Source organism: Cydia pomonella, chromosome 1 (assembly GCF_033807575.1).
Source record: "Cydia pomonella isolate Wapato2018A chromosome 1, ilCydPomo1, whole genome shotgun sequence".
Lineage (NCBI taxonomy): Eukaryota > Metazoa > Arthropoda > Insecta > Lepidoptera > Tortricidae > Cydia > Cydia pomonella.
This window is the reverse complement of record NC_084703.1, coordinates 31,683,572-31,698,826: the sequence shown is the minus strand read 5'-3', so window position 1 is coordinate 31,698,826 and position 15,255 is coordinate 31,683,572. Positions and strand designations below refer to the sequence as shown.

General features: G+C 38.6%; 2 protein-coding genes across 3 annotated transcripts; one reads left to right on the top strand and one right to left on the bottom strand.

Moving 5' to 3' along the window:
- Positions 1 to 240: 240 nt before the first annotated feature.
- LOC133519483 (stromal cell-derived factor 2) lies at positions 241 to 4,200 on the bottom strand. 2 transcript variants are annotated; one of them, XR_009799633.1, is made up of 5 exons: positions 4,002 to 4,198; positions 3,661 to 3,856; positions 3,349 to 3,573; positions 1,945 to 3,178; positions 241 to 1,867 (listed from the first exon to the last, which is right to left on the bottom strand). XR_009799633.1 is itself a non-coding variant. In XM_061853491.1 (5 exons), the coding sequence occupies exons 1-4, from the start codon at positions 4,075 to 4,077 to the stop codon at positions 3,007 to 3,009; spliced, it is 669 nt and encodes a 222-aa protein (XP_061709475.1). In that variant the 5' UTR covers positions 4,078 to 4,200; the 3' UTR covers positions 241 to 1,272; position 3,006. The 2 variants fall into 2 exon arrangements, 1 of the variants encoding a protein (XP_061709475.1); XM_061853491.1 differs by having other exon boundaries at positions 241 to 1,272; positions 3,006 to 3,178; positions 4,002 to 4,200.
- A 7,042-nt stretch (positions 4,201 to 11,242) lies between these two features.
- LOC133519466 (steroid receptor RNA activator 1) lies at positions 11,243 to 13,393 on the top strand. The gene is made up of 3 exons (XM_061853472.1): positions 11,243 to 11,524; positions 11,603 to 12,022; positions 12,999 to 13,393. Exons 1-3 carry the CDS (start codon positions 11,497 to 11,499, stop codon positions 13,151 to 13,153), a joined length of 603 nt encoding a protein of 200 aa, XP_061709456.1. The 5' UTR covers positions 11,243 to 11,496; the 3' UTR covers positions 13,154 to 13,393.
- Positions 13,394 to 15,255: the final 1,862 nt, after the last annotated feature.

Here is a 15,255-nt window from a genome sequence, read left to right as displayed (position 1 = left end):
ACAACGCCCAAGAGAACGCTGATATTATGGTTAAGAGCGGTTGGTTGTTATATACGAAATGGTACTACCCAGACTCCAATGTACAGTCAGCATCAAATACTTTGTAGCAGTCAAAGTGGCCAAATAGTTCGGTACGCCATATATTTAGTATGGTGTATTTGGCAACTTTGACTGCTACGAAGTATTTGACGCTGACTGTACCATCTCTTTTCCGTTGAGGGTTACAATGACAGCAAAAAATTCACTACATACCTTTATCGTTTATTTCATTACAATTTCATCACTTTCGGAATAAGTTTCGTATCAAAACGTCTTTATAAAATTAAAACAGCATACAATTAACCACAACTTAGAAATAAGCAGGGCTTGGAAACCGTATTTAGTCATTCACCCGGGTGACCCGGGAACGAAAAATTTGCGGTTACCGGTTAAAGAACTATTCTATTGTGATACCAGTTTTGGTGGAACGAAATTAACCGGTTAAATTGAACATATTATCAACGCAAAATAGAACGAGAATTGCTATTTCTTTCACGTATGAAGACGAGTTAGACCGAGCGTCTCCGGAAGCCGAGATTAACCAGTATTAAATACCGTTACCGTTATCCGCGAACTATAAAATTTCGTTCGCTCTTCTTACCGGTAAGGAGAATGTATGTTTTGGAAAGATAGGGTATTTCAATACCGGTACCGAGCCCTAGTAATTAGTATCACATAAACCTTATGTTACCGATTATTTTGGAATGAGCTTGAAATTAGAAGAAATAGGAATTCTATTCTTGTGACAGGCATTTTATCCAGGTTAAAAACTACCCAGGACCGAATTCTTGCGTAGTATTATTAACATGCTTTCCTACAAGAACTCTTTACATACCTAAATAGCCTATCCTATTATGCCTAGTGTGGAGGTCAGTTTAACATGTAACACTGTTTAAACTTATATTTGTCAAATAAACAATTTGTTGTTGTTGTTTCTTGTTGTTGTACCTCAGTTAAAACTCCTTTCCAAGTGGTGTATTCCCATGTGTCCCCATCGGGCCCAGGTAGGTGCCTGTATGGCGGCGGTCAGACGGTCGCCGACAAATGGGAATACACCGGTTTAACAGGCGTGAATGTGTACCTCATGTTGGTACCAGAGTAGACTACAGCATAACAATAATATTTGAATTACAGCTATAATGTTATTAACTTATCTGCTGCACTGCTGTTGTCTGAGGATGCAACTTCGCTTCATACTGGCCTGGGGATACAGCTTATTACTGCCTGCTTGACCTGATTGACACCAATGAAGGTTACATTTATATTATTTCTATCTAATGCACTTTGGAACTATCTCTGTAGCACTAGGTAAAAACGTATGTCTGATTTAATAGACAAATGATTAGGTATTTCCGTGTTATATGGACAAACTGTTGAGGTTCTTAACATGTTTGGTTCAAGCAATGTCAACAGAAGTCGAATATACACTGTTTTTTTTTTTAATTTCCGTTAACTTCAAGGGCGCATTCCCGAGCTTAAATTAAGTAACTTTTTCGAGGTCACTGGTATTCTAATTAACTCTATTTTGGAGATAATTAATAATTTACTTTTATCTGAAAAGGCCCCTACAAGCGTGTACACATAATTGCCTTAGGGCCTGTTTGCATTTTGATTAGTGATTAGTACGAACCGCAAATACTATCTCGGATGACCAATGTTCGATTCGAACTGACATTGATATGTCACAATTTACAAAAGATTGGTTGAGTTAAATGTAATGCCCATGTAACAACAATGCTATATGCAACATTTAATAGCCGGGTCTACACAGAGAGAGCATACGCACGAAGCAACTTCCTCACGCACAATATGGCCAGTGTAGACGTGCCTCGGCCGAGGTGGCGCACTCTGGCGAGGAAAATGCGCACGCCGCCTCGGCCGAGGCACGTCTACACTGGCCATAACCTCCAACGGAATTCAATAAAAACATGGTGTGAATGCTTAACATCTCTCAACGATTGAAAACACAAAAAACATGTCTACAGTATTGTACAGTATTAAAAGTCTTGCTGGGTATATGTGAGAGATACTCTGTGGCCCACGGGCTCAAATATAATGTCAAGAAGAGTGAGATCTTAGTCTTTAAGTCTGGTACTAAAACGTATTCTATACCACCTATTAACCTAGACGGTTCTCCTCTTCAGACAGTTACTAAATTTAAATATTTGGGCCATTGGGTCACAGACACTCTAAAAGATAATGAAGACCTGGAGAGGGAACGCAGAGCACTATCGGTTAGGGGTAACATGTTGTCACGCAGGTTTGCTCGCTGTTCCCGTGAGGTAAAAATTACATTATTTAAAACCTACTGCCAAAACCTGTACACGTGCAACCTGTGGAGCAACTACACCCAAAAAACCTTTAGTGCTCTGCGTGTCCAGTACAACAACGCTTTCAGGGGTTTATTGGGGCTGCCCTGGCGCTGCAGCGCGTCAGCAATGTTCGCTGAGTGGAGCACAGACGGTTTCCACGCAGTGCTGCGTAAGAGGGTGGCGTCCCTGTGGGACCGCGTGCGGGGCAGCACCAACACTCTCCTGAGGGTGATTGCGGAAAGGGTGGATAGCCCTCTTATAACTCACTGGATGACAATGCATGTTAGATCCAATGAGCATTATGTGTTCCACTAACATTAATGTTAACTTTATTTTTAAGATTTTTCTTGTTATTTTACTAACACAGTCTTGTAGACAAAAATATGGATACTTGGTGTCTGAATTAAATATTTTCATTTTCATTTTCATTTCATTTCATTTCATTTTTTTCATTGTTAGTCAAGGACTGAACTGACTGATAGTTATAGCAGAAATCTCTGCATAATTATAGTTATTTAAGGTACTTTAATTTAACTTTTTTTTTTCAGTTTTGGAGGAGGAGGATAAACTAATACATGATTTATAAATTAGAAGAGGGTAACAATGTTGACATTTAGTCAATCATACAAAAAGGTAAATAAGACTGGGCATTACATTATAATTCTGTGTGGATTGCATGGTGCATGGGTAGTGGGTCACTAGGATGAACAAACAAGCCCTCTTTAGCTTGCCAGTCAGTGTAAGCCCCATACTGTGAGGTGACACCCACTATCTCGCCCTGTCCACTGATAGGTCGACCAAATGTGCGTCCTGAGCCAGCCAAAAACCTGGAACAAATAAAAAATGACACATTTCAATACTTTCCATTGGGGGCATTTATTGTTTCTTTAAATGCATATTACCTTTCAAGGATAACCCTTTTTCACTGTAAAATGTAACTATCTTAATAGTTAATAAATATAGATATAAATAAATTATAATTAATCAAGTCACTTACGCAGCAGTGTCAACATGTCTCAACTTAATTGGGGAGTCTCTTCTCCAGTAGTCGTTGTTGCAAACCACAGTCCAGTGATCGCCACTGTCTCCTTCACCTCCATCATCACCATAGCAAGACACCTCTTGGTTGGCAGACAATGGAGATGAGAAATAGTGGGAGTGGAGATTCTTCTTAGTGGATACATGATGGAGACGGATGTTGGAGTTGCACTTAATAGGCTCTCTGCAAAATGGTATAGCAGGCATTTATTATTTTGGCAACGAAGCAACGAATAAAAATATTAGAAAATAATTATTTGATGTTTATTACCCTCTTTTACATGTTTCGCCCATGGGAGCGCGAACCAGCCAATGACTATTGTAGTCGTCCGCGGCGTCGACAGCGGTGACGGATTGCTGGCCGGAACCCGAGCCGTACTTCACATCATGCGAATGCAGCCTCAGACGTAAATCCACATTCATTATTTTTAGTATGGTGCCGCACGTAACAAACTCTGCTTTAGAACCTGTATTACAAACATTACAAGTAAGTTTTTTTGTGCGCGTGACCCGCTTTTAGAACTAATATCCTCCCATAAGATAAGGCCACGTAATTCCCAGTTCAACCAGCGGCACTGATAATCATAATATCAAACTTAACATTTAACGTACCTTCTGTTACTTGAATTATAAGAAGAATCGACATTATTGATAACGCTAATACGTTTGAAATCTTGTAGAGAATCATTATGTATTTGTGTATACGTTCAGTTAGTAAGAGTCTTAAAATAAATAAGCACAAATTAACGAGTCAACCGATGCGGTGTGCCGTGCCGTTGCCGTCGGCTGGTTTTTTATTATATGACATTGACAATAAACATCTATGTCATCTAGTGTCATCGATCTGTCAGTGTCGAGTGCTGCCCGTGTTGCCAGCAAATCTAAAGACGCCAACGCCGAAGCATATGCGAAGCATAGATTCATAAGTACTCAAGTGCCAATTACATCCACACTTTATTAGACTCAATTTCGGGCTCGAGCAAGAAAATTTTTCCGTTTCACCAAACATCATCACACCGTATATTTGCTCTAAAGCGCCAATTACATCCATACTTCCCGATTTCGGGCCTGATAATCGTTTTCGTTTCAAGAAATATCAGCACATCGTTAACAATATTTGAAATATAAAAAATACTTTGTCTCTATTTGCCAAAAATATTCAATGTTTGATGTTTTTTGCATATGAACAATTTTTTTACATTTCAAATATTGTAAACGATGTGCTAATATTTGGTAAAACGGAAAAATATTCTATTTCGGGCCCGAAATCGGGTCCTAATAAAGTGTGGATGTAATTGGCACTTAAACGCTGTGCTGATATTTGGTCAAACAGTAAACGACTCTTGCTCAGGCCCAACATCGGGCTCGTTTGCATGTGGATGTAACTGACCCTTTTGGGCTCCCTAACCATCTCCTTTGCTAACCATTGCTCAGATCCATCTGTAAATATCTTATAATAGTCATTATAAGTGTCTGAAAGCATTGAAGTGCATATACTTCGTAACTGCGAACTTTCGTACTTACTTTTTGCCGTATTAATGTTATCAACATTTGACACTAGACAATTACTTAAATCTATATTTGTAACCCGTATCGAGTGAAAACATTTACTACAGTATACTGGGGTGTCCTGAAACTCGTTAAATACAAGTCCAAGTAACGGTTTGGTTTTATTACGCCAGTAGAGAGTAGAGGTTATTGTTAAATCGAGACTAAGCAGAGGGCAGTAACATGAATGGAGCACAACGGATGAATCTTCAATGAATATATTTCGTAAATTAGTTAATACAATTAATCTAAATATATTATGTAACATAAGACTTTGGGATTCATAATGCGTAGTTCTTTACATTTTACCCAAATTAAAACTATAAAAGTTCTTTATTGTACATATGTCAGAAGTAAACTTGAATATGCGTCTCAAATTTGGAACCCCAGTTATAATATTTACATTAACAGAATAGAACGTATACAGAAAAAGTTTGTAAAATACCTCTGCTTTAAAATGAAAACTCCTTATAATTCATCCAATTATGAGAATATTTGTAAAAAACATCACCTTATCCCACTACATAAACGTCGACAGATTGCAGATATTACTTATATACTTAATATTTTAAATGGTAACATTGATTGTCCTGAATTGCTCGCTAAGCTCTCCTTCAATACTCCATCTAGGTCTAAAAGATACTTCCCTCCCCTCTCAATTCCTTTTTCATCACGTAATTACAGAAAGAATAGCTTTCTACTACGAGCTGGTAAAAGTCTAAATGAACTAACGAAGGAGCGGGATATAGACGTTTTTAATAGCAACATCACAACTATAAGACGGATTCTAACAGACAAATTACTTGAGTGAGCGAGTCGTATGTGTTGGCATATTATTATTATTGTATCGATTAACGTATTAAGATTACTAATAAGTTTTGGTTTCTTTGTTCAGTATATAATATAACAAGTATTAATATTTAAAAATATTAGTGGTAACACGTTGTAAAAAAAAAAAAAATCTAGTGCTAACCACCAATTATCTGTTAACCTGTTGCTACCGGTGGGAACCTATAATTGGCTCTTTGTTATCTATATATATAACTATTGTACAATCTATAGCTGTTGGTTCTCCGAACAATAAATAATAATAAATAATAAATAATAATAACAACACAGACTGTTTTTTATCGAGTGACAATTGATTGACTAGATAGTTCAAATGTATATTCTAAATTTGAAATATAAATTGTGGCGTGTAGCTTGCCTTACCTTACATACTACTTTATTTCAACAGTCAAACTATGCGCGTGAATCGCGGCGCAACTTCGCGGAGCGAACATACCGCGACGTTGACATAGTCTGCACACTCCCACAACTTCACGGCGATTTCGCAGTTTGGTTCGCGGCAAGATGGCGCCGAAGCGTCAGCTGATCGGATTTAGTTTGCGGCAAGGCACTGATTCAAACTGGGAACTATTAAATTGATTTTTGGTTGATCAAGTTCGCACCCAATATAACCAAGTAGCAATATAACCAAGTCGAATGCGGGACCGGGACTCCCAACCATAGAGAAATTGCAAGGTAACAATAACTGGAATACCTGGAAGCGTATTGATGCACGATGATTTGTGGCAGTACATAGAGAAAGTTACTGATACAACAGATGCTACCGCAAAGAGAAACGATCAGAGAGCGCGAACTAAAATCTGCTTACTGATTGAGAGTCAGTGTAAGGTACACGTTCGTAAAGCCACTACTGCGTACGAGACGTGGAATAATCTTAAAGTAGCTTACGAAGATAAGGATATCAACAACTGATGTAGACTGTTGTCAAGGCTAGGGAGCCTAAAACTGAGCATGTTTAATTCAATAACTGAATAATTGAATATATAACTGAACTGATGCAAGTTAGCAATCAACTAGCAGACTTAGGAAAAGAAATCGATGACGAATTACTAGCAGCACTCATGCTACAAGGCGTACCAGAGGAATATGCGCCTATGAGATTGGCGCTGGAGAACGCGAACATAACCTTAACTTCGGACTATGTTAAAACAAAACTACTGCAACTGGATGAGAACAGAATAAGTGCAGGTCCAAGTAGCAGGCCTAGTTCGACCTCCGCGCTCACTACATCAAAGCATTCAGTTCAGAGGAACAAAGAGAAGAAGACAGTAAAATGCTTCATTTGCGAGGGACCGCATAAAGTTTGTGACTGTCCACACAACCCACGTCAATCGAAGAGGAATCATATCGTGACGGCACTAATTAGTGTGGATCGAGAGAAGATTCGTCAAGACGAGTGGATTATAGATTCGGGAGCGTCAGGACATATGAGTTTCAGGAAGGACTGGATGGATAAGTTTGTGAACTTTGACAAAAAGGTAGAAGTGAGTTGCACGAATGGAGGTAAGGTTTTTGGTATTATAGAGAATGATTCACTTGATATTAGCATAAACAATGTAATGTATGTACCAGATTTGTCTTCAAATTTATTGAGTGTGAGCTCTATGGTTAACACAAGAAATAAGGTTGTGGTTTTTAATAAAAAGGGTTGCGAAATTTACAATGCTGATGAATGTTCAATAAAAGGGAATCCATGTGTAACTGGGAAGCACGATAGGGGAATTTATAAACTAAAATGTTCCTCAGAGGCAGTTCCACTGGCGTCTACAATTAGAAACGAGATGGAGCTTTAGCATAAAAGGATGGCACATTTGAGTGTACGTAACCTGACTTTATTGAGAGACAAAATGGCAACAGGGGTAAGTTTGAGAACATTATTAACTGCAAAATGGACTGCGTAGCTTGCTTGATGGGCAAGCAGACTAGGCAACCATTTAAACGTAACCAGGCTACGAAAACTGGAGAGCTCCTCGAGCTAATTCATTCGGATATTAGTTGGCCAATGAGTGGTAAGTCTATTGGAGGTCATAGGTACTACATAACTTTTATCGACGACTACTCGCGAAAAACTTTTGTATATTTTCTTGAGGCCAAAAGTGAAGCGTTTGAAAAAATAAGAGTTTATACTCGTAAATTTAGCAGAGAGGCAAACAGGAAAAAAGGTGAAAGTAATAAGAACTGACAATGGAACTGAATATGTAAATATAATAGTAGATGCCTTCTTCAAAGAACATGGCATTAGGCACCAGCTCACCATAACATACACGCTTGAACAAAATGGTGTAGCCGAACGTGCAAATCGCACAATTGCCGGAAAGAGCAGAGCAATGTCACAACGAAGCAGGACTTTCCGTCAGTTTTTGAGCTGAAGCAGTGAATACCGCTGTATACTTGAAAAATAGAAGTCCCACAATAGCTGTAAAGAAGATGACGCCAGAAGAGATGTGGACTGGACTGGACGAAAGACAGACTTAAGTCATCTTAAGGTTTTCGGATACAAGACATATATGCACATACCAGATCAAAAGAGAACCAAGTGGGATCCGAAAAGCCGAGAGCTGGTATTTGTAGGATATTGCGAAGAGTCTGAAAACTGGGCTTCGTCTGAAGAGAGACCAGATGGAGAAAATAGAGATACACCAGTAGATATTTTACCAGCTGAAGAAAATAGAGACACTCCTGTTGAACCTTTAGTGGAAGAAAGGAGATATCCACTCAGAGACAGAAAACCTGTTCAGTTACCTGATTACATAACCTACCAAGCGAGATCAGAGTTTGATGATCCGCTTACAGTGCAAGAGGCATTATCCAGGAAGGATGCTCAACAGTGGAGAGACGCGATTAAGGAGGAGCTAGCCGCACTGAAGACAAACGGAACGTGGACTCTAGTAAAGCCTGAACAAGCAAGCAATGTTGTTGATTCCAAATGGATATTTAGAATCAAAAAGGAGGCGGGGAATAAAACTCGTTACAAAGCTCGCTTAGTGGCACGCGGCTTTAGCCAGAGAAAAGGCATAGATTACGATGAGACTTTCTGACCGGTAGTGCAACACAGTTCAATGAGACTTCTCCTAGCCTTAGCAGCTAATCTCGGTCTGCAGATTGATCACATGGACGTAAAAACTGCGTTTCTTAATGAAAGTCTTAATGAGAGAGTCTTCATGCGTCAACCACCACACTTTGAGGAGAAAGGGAAGGAAGACTACGTGTGTCTTATCCAGAAATCTCTATATGGACTTCAGCAAGCACCACGATCTTGGAACTTGAAGTTACACACTGAGGGAGAGCCTTAACTTGCAAATGATGCAAGAACGAATCGTGTGTCTATATGAGAAAAACAGATAAGGACATGATAATCCTCGCTGTTTATGTAAATGACATTTTGTTACTCTATAACAACGAGATGAGATGAAAAAGGTTAAAGAAGAACTAAAAGCAAAGTTAGAGATGTGGGATTTAGGAAAGGCCGAACTGTTTCTTGGAATGCGGATAAAACAAGAAAACGGACTTATTCAAATTGATCAAGAGGAATACATTGACAAAGTCCTTCGCAGGTTTAAAATGGAGAACTGTAAACCAGTCAGTACACCAGGAGTTTCAGGCCAACGTTTCCAGAAACCACAAGAGCCATATACACCTGATAAAAGTATACCCTACAGAGAGCTGATAGGATCACTGATGTATATAGCTGTGTGTTCCAGACCGGACATAGCACACTCAGTAAATTTTATGAGTCAGTTCTGTAACTGCTATGAGGAAGTTCACTGGACTGCTACTAAGATAATCTTAAGGTATCTTAAAAGTACGAAGAGCATGGGACTCGAGTACTCCAAAGAGACTTACGGATGTATACAAGGATTTGCCGATGCTGATCATGGTGGAAACCTAGTTGACAGAAGATCATATTATGGCAACGTCTTCAAGATGGCAAAGGGAGCTATTTCATGGCAAAGTACCAAACAAAGAAGTAGGTATAGCTTTGTCAACAGCCGAGGCTGAATATATTAGCCTATCGGAAGCTGCCAACGAAGCCATATTTATTAAAAGGAACTTACGGAAATTATGAGAAAGGTGGAGTCTCCCATAACAATACACACGTACAGCCAATCCTCTATGGCAATTTCATAAAACCCAGTGCAACATCAGCAGACTAAGCATGTTGATGTTCGCTACCATTTTATAAGAGAAGCAATCGAAAATGGTGCAATTTCGCTGGCATACTTAGAAACGAAGCGAATGGTTGCTGATGTCTTGACAAAAGCCGTTGTTAGAGAGAAGCATGAGTTTTGTCGTAGAGAGATGGGTGTGTGTTGAAGGCTGTTCGTTAGTGAGAGTGAAAGAAACCAGGAGAGTTTTGATGAGGATAGAATGTCTGAGGGAAAACAATTGAGGAGTGTTCGACCAAAGAGGTTGACATACTGGCTGGTTTGAAACTTGAGGGATGTTTGAATGGAATGTGACGGTTCTCTGTCGAGCAAAAATTATAATTGTCAGCGGAGGCTGATTTTTGTATTGAGTTTTATTTTATTGTGTTATGTAATAGTAATTAAAGTGTTTAACTATATATAGTGTTTTCCTGAGATTAGTCTACAGGTGAGCGAAGTTCTCACAAAATTGCGGGGATCTTTCTCTTTTACTCTCACTAACACATAATTAGTGACAGAAAAAATGCCCGCAATTGACGAACTGCGATTTTCGTGGTTATAGCCTCTAACTTCGTCTTAGTGAGAGTAAAAGAGAAAGATTTGCGAATTTCGGTTTTCGCGGTAGGGTCCCTGTCCTGAAATCAGGAAGTGTGGATGATTTTGATCCAATTATGGCGCTAAAATTGCAATACCCTTACAGGGTGTCATATTGTGAAACATTATATTATTCATTAAGAACATCTGTATGAACACCAATGTGAAAGCAATAAACGTTATTATTATTATTCATTTCGGCCCGATATCGGGAAGTGTGGATGTAATTGGCGCTTTATTACACTCATCCTGCCTGCATTTTTACATTTGTACACGATGTGCCGATATTTGGTGTAACGGAAAAATATTCTGTTTCGAAATCGGGTCCGAGGGCCTACCGCGAACAGCTAAGTGCGCAAATTGCGAGATTTTTTTCTTTTACGGCTTCCAATTAAGGCGTAATTAGAGTTGGCAGAGAAAGACCCTCTGACATCAGGGGGGCTACCGTGAAAACCGAAATTAGAGTGACAGAGAAAATCCTCGCAATTGACGAACTTCGATTTTCGCGGTTATAGCCAGGGGGCCTACCGCGAAAACCGAAATTAGCAAATTGCGGGCATCTTTCTCTTTTACTCTCACTAAAAGGTAATTAGAGTGACAGAGAAAAATGCCCGCAATTGACGAATTTCGATTTTCCCGGTAGCCGCCCTGGGCTTAGTGAGAGTAAAAGAGAAAGATCCTCGCAAGTTCCCAATTTCGGTTTTCATGGTAGGCTCTCATGCCTGACAAAGTGTGGATTTGGTGTGGATTTATTTGGCACTTAAAGAGTATTTATAATATTGTACATAGGAACTGATAGGAACTATTAAATATTATATTATTGTTGAACGAAACTAATTTGTACGTGCAGTGCAGCCGTCTTTTTTATTTTTACTTTCTTTTCCTCTATCTTTCGTACTGTTAGAGTACTATTATTTATTCTGTGCTGTAAGGCACTGCTGCATTTTAGTATAACACATAAGATTACAACAATGGACAATTCCGTCAACGACGGCAGAGGTAAGTAAAATTTGGCCAATATAGCAATTTGTTGTTATCGGTAGTAATAAAAAAATATATATATGAATTTCTTTTCAGTGTCATTTGACCCTGGATGGAATGATCCACCAAAGATCTCCTTTAATAGTCAACAAACGCCTCCGAATCGACCTCGTAACTTTTTGAATAAAAGAGTTGCCTTTCCCTTGTCAGGGGCTAACACAAGCCCTGCAAGTGCAGCCCCCCTCAATATGCCACCGATGCCATCCGGTGCGCCCACCACACTGGTTTCACCAAGTGTTACTCAGAGAATCATGCCCAATAACTGTGACATAACCATTAATAGTGAAAGTGTTCTAGTGGAAGTGAAGACTCTTCTACTAGCTTTATTAGAAAGCAGCAGTGAGCTGGGAGCCAAAGCAAATGATATAAGAAGAAGGTTAGATGTTATGGAACAAATGTGGATGGATGGAAAATTAAATCTTGAAGTACAAGCACAAATGAAGGAGCTTGCCCATGGTAATGTCATTATTGGTAACTAACCCCTGCTTGCACAGATGTAATTGGCCCTTCCCTGGTTCATTTGCTTCATTCATATTTTTGTTTTGGTGTTAATAATGCTAATAACTGATCTTTATTTTATCAATTACTTTTCAAGTACCATATGCACTGTTTTTGATTATTGTATTTATTGCTAGTTTATAACTACTTTATCAGTTCTAAATTAATATATGTACAGTCACATCTAAAAATATTGATATAGACAAAGTGCTAAAAATATGTATAACAATAATAAGCCTGCAGGGCAGCTTGTGGCGAGCTGTTGGTGAGTAATGACCCCACATCCCACATACCTGAGTGCTCCCGAGAGTTAGTCAGGGTCTCTGTCTCTGGGGTGTCTTCATTGGTCAGAGTGGACCGGGACTCAACTCTGGCTTGACTTCATCGGCCATCCAGAGACGAGTTGTTATAGCAGACAACTGCACAATAAGTACTGGAAGGAAGTGGACACATGCAGGCAGACCAAAAATATTTACCGGAACTAAACTACAAGCTCACCAAAATACTACTGAAAACACCTAGTCACCAACTACGTAAAATAGTAGAATTAATTACAGAACACAACACACTAAACAAACACCTACACAATATGGGCAGAGTGTGCATGAAGAAGAGGAAACAACAAAACACATTCTCCTACACTTCAAACAGGTACAAGTATACAGAAGCAATACCTAGGGGGACTCCATGCACACTAAAGGGGGCAGTTAGCAACCTGAAAGTTTTGCTAGGCTTCGTGGAGCAGCTAGGGAGGTTAGAGTAGCGCTACCTTGATTTCACGCAAAATAGGCACAATGGTTGTCGAATTGCGGAAAATGCCCAGAAGCACTAACTAACTATTGGCACATTGTCCGTATCGATATTTTCGGACGTGACTGTGCTTACTGTTATAAACCTTTACTTGTTCTAAAATAAATGCTATTTGTTTTAACAGCTCTACGGGAAGATGAGCCTAGAAAAGCAGATGAAATCCACAAAGCTCTGATGGTGAATGAAGTGAGCAAAGTGGGTGTCTGGATGCCAGGAGTCAAGCAACTGATTCATCATTCCATAGCTCGATCTGAGCTGCTTTCTATAGACAAGCAGTGACATCTAACCTAACAGTGCCATTGTATAGCACTAAGTGACCCGTAAAACCACCCAACTATAAGCCAGTCCACAAGTGTAATACAATAGTACATATCAATACCAATCTTCTGTTAGTACTTGAGTTTTTCTTCATTTTACCAAAATATTTTTGAACTGTGACATTCAATAGTTACTTACGACTGTAAGTAGGTGAGAGTCAGAATGGCGGGTGTACCTAAATAAAATTAAATGAAAACCATACCATATTTTGTACCTAATTTGTACTATTTAGTACCTCCTTTAAAAAAAAACCGGCCAAGAGCATGTCGGGCCACGCTCAGTGTAGGGTTCCGTAGTTACTCTTCCGTCACAATAAGCTAAACTGGAGCTTAAAGTATAGTAAATTGTTAACCAAGGGATGAAACGGTACCGTTCACCCGAGTTAAACAAATAGGCAAATTTGCATACCGTAAAACTACCCAACTATAGTCCAATACTGCAACTATGGTCCACAAGTTCAAAAGGAAATTAAGTATCTATACCAATGTTCCTTTTGGTTTACTCCTAGTTTTACCTTCCATTTCTAAACATACTTTGCCTTAGAACTACAAAAATATAGTAAAATACACACCTGAACGAGAAAAACTGAGTTTATTTGTGGACCATAGTTGGGAGCTTTGGACTATAGTTGGGTGGTTTTACGGTAATCAGTACCGAATTAAAGTCTTTTTACTATGAAGGGAAAACTTTTTGCGATAACTCAAAAACAGCTAAACTGATCATATCCGCTATAGTTTTCATTTAATGTCTTTCTTAAGCTCTACTTCCACGATTTTTTTCATATTTTTTGGACCTATGGTTCAAAAGTTAGAGGGGGGGACACATTTTTTTTTCTTTCGGAGCGATTATCTCCGAATATATTCACTTTATCAAAAAATGTTTCTTGAAAACCCCTATTAGTTTTGAAAGACCTTTCCAACGATACCCCACACTCTAGGGTTGAAGCGAAAAAAAAAATTCACCCCCACTTTACGTGTAGGGGAGGTACCCTAAAAAAAAAATTTTTTAGATTTTATTGTACGACTTAGTCGGCTTTATTGATTTATATATCCATGCCAAATTTCAGCTTTCTAGCACTAACGACCACGGAGCAAAGCCTCGGACAGACAGACAGACAGACGGACATGGCGAAACTATAAGGGTTCCTAGTTGACTACGGAACCCTAAAAATGTACCTCACGGTACTGAAAGTTATCACCAAAAAACAGTACACCCGCCATCCTGACAGTCAGAATGGCGGGTGTACTTTATTACGCTATGTTCCCGTGGTTATTGATAAATTCTTTAAAAGCCAAATTTTTGTACCTTCATATTCAATTATAAAATTAAATTAAATTAAATTAAATAATCGTTTAATTCAGGCATAGCCCATATAAGTGTTAGTAACAGACTTAAATAATAATGTTAAACTATGACTATGACTATTACAATTTCCTATAATCTACCATGCAACACGTATACTTAGGGCTAGGACTATACAATACCGGGTGAGCAATACGTACACTTTGATATGATAAAATGTGATATGAAAAAAAAAACAAATAAAAAATAATAATAATAATAATTCAAACATGTCAGCACCAATTAAAATATAAAAATCAATTCATTAAAATAATTCAAACATGTCAGCATTAATTACAATATATAAATCATTTCATTAAAAATAATTCAGACATATCAGCATTAATTATACATCTAAAAACTAATCAAATTGCAATAATTATAATTATATTATTCAGTACAAATTCTTCACAGGCAAAAAATTAAAATTAATAAAAAATCATAACATAATAATGAACAGAAATAAAATAATAAGCATTTAAATTGAATTAAATAATCTTATAACTAACACTCATAATTTACGAAACTGGAGTGCAGACTGATCCATCTACGCATCATCGGTGAGTCCCACCTCCTGGCAAACACCTTCAGGATGCTGTTTGGACTCCCTAACAACCTATCAAGTAAGGAGGCACAGCGCTTTCTTATAATCGCATGAAAACCATCAACACTTGCCTCCGCAAACATGCCCGAAGCACTGCACCTCCGTCGAAGACCGAGCA

Coding starts and splice junctions, on each gene's coding strand:
- LOC133519483 (XM_061853491.1), bottom strand. CDS start 4,077: ATGATTCTCTACAAGATTTCAAACGTATTAGCGTTATCAATAATGTCG. Junction 3,857..4,001: donor TATAATTCAAGTAACAGAAG/GTACGTTAAATG, acceptor TTTGTAATACAG/GTTCTAAAGCAGAGTTTGTT. Junction 3,179..3,348: donor AGACATGTTGACACTGCTGC/GTAAGTGACTTG, acceptor TATTTGTTCCAG/GTTTTTGGCTGGCTCAGGAC.
- LOC133519466 (XM_061853472.1), top strand. CDS start 11,497: ATGGACAATTCCGTCAACGACGGCAGAG. Junction 11,525..11,602: donor TTCCGTCAACGACGGCAGAG/GTAAGTAAAATT, acceptor ATTTCTTTTCAG/TGTCATTTGACCCTGGATGG. Junction 12,023..12,998: donor AATGAAGGAGCTTGCCCATG/GTAATGTCATTA, acceptor TTGTTTTAACAG/CTCTACGGGAAGATGAGCCT.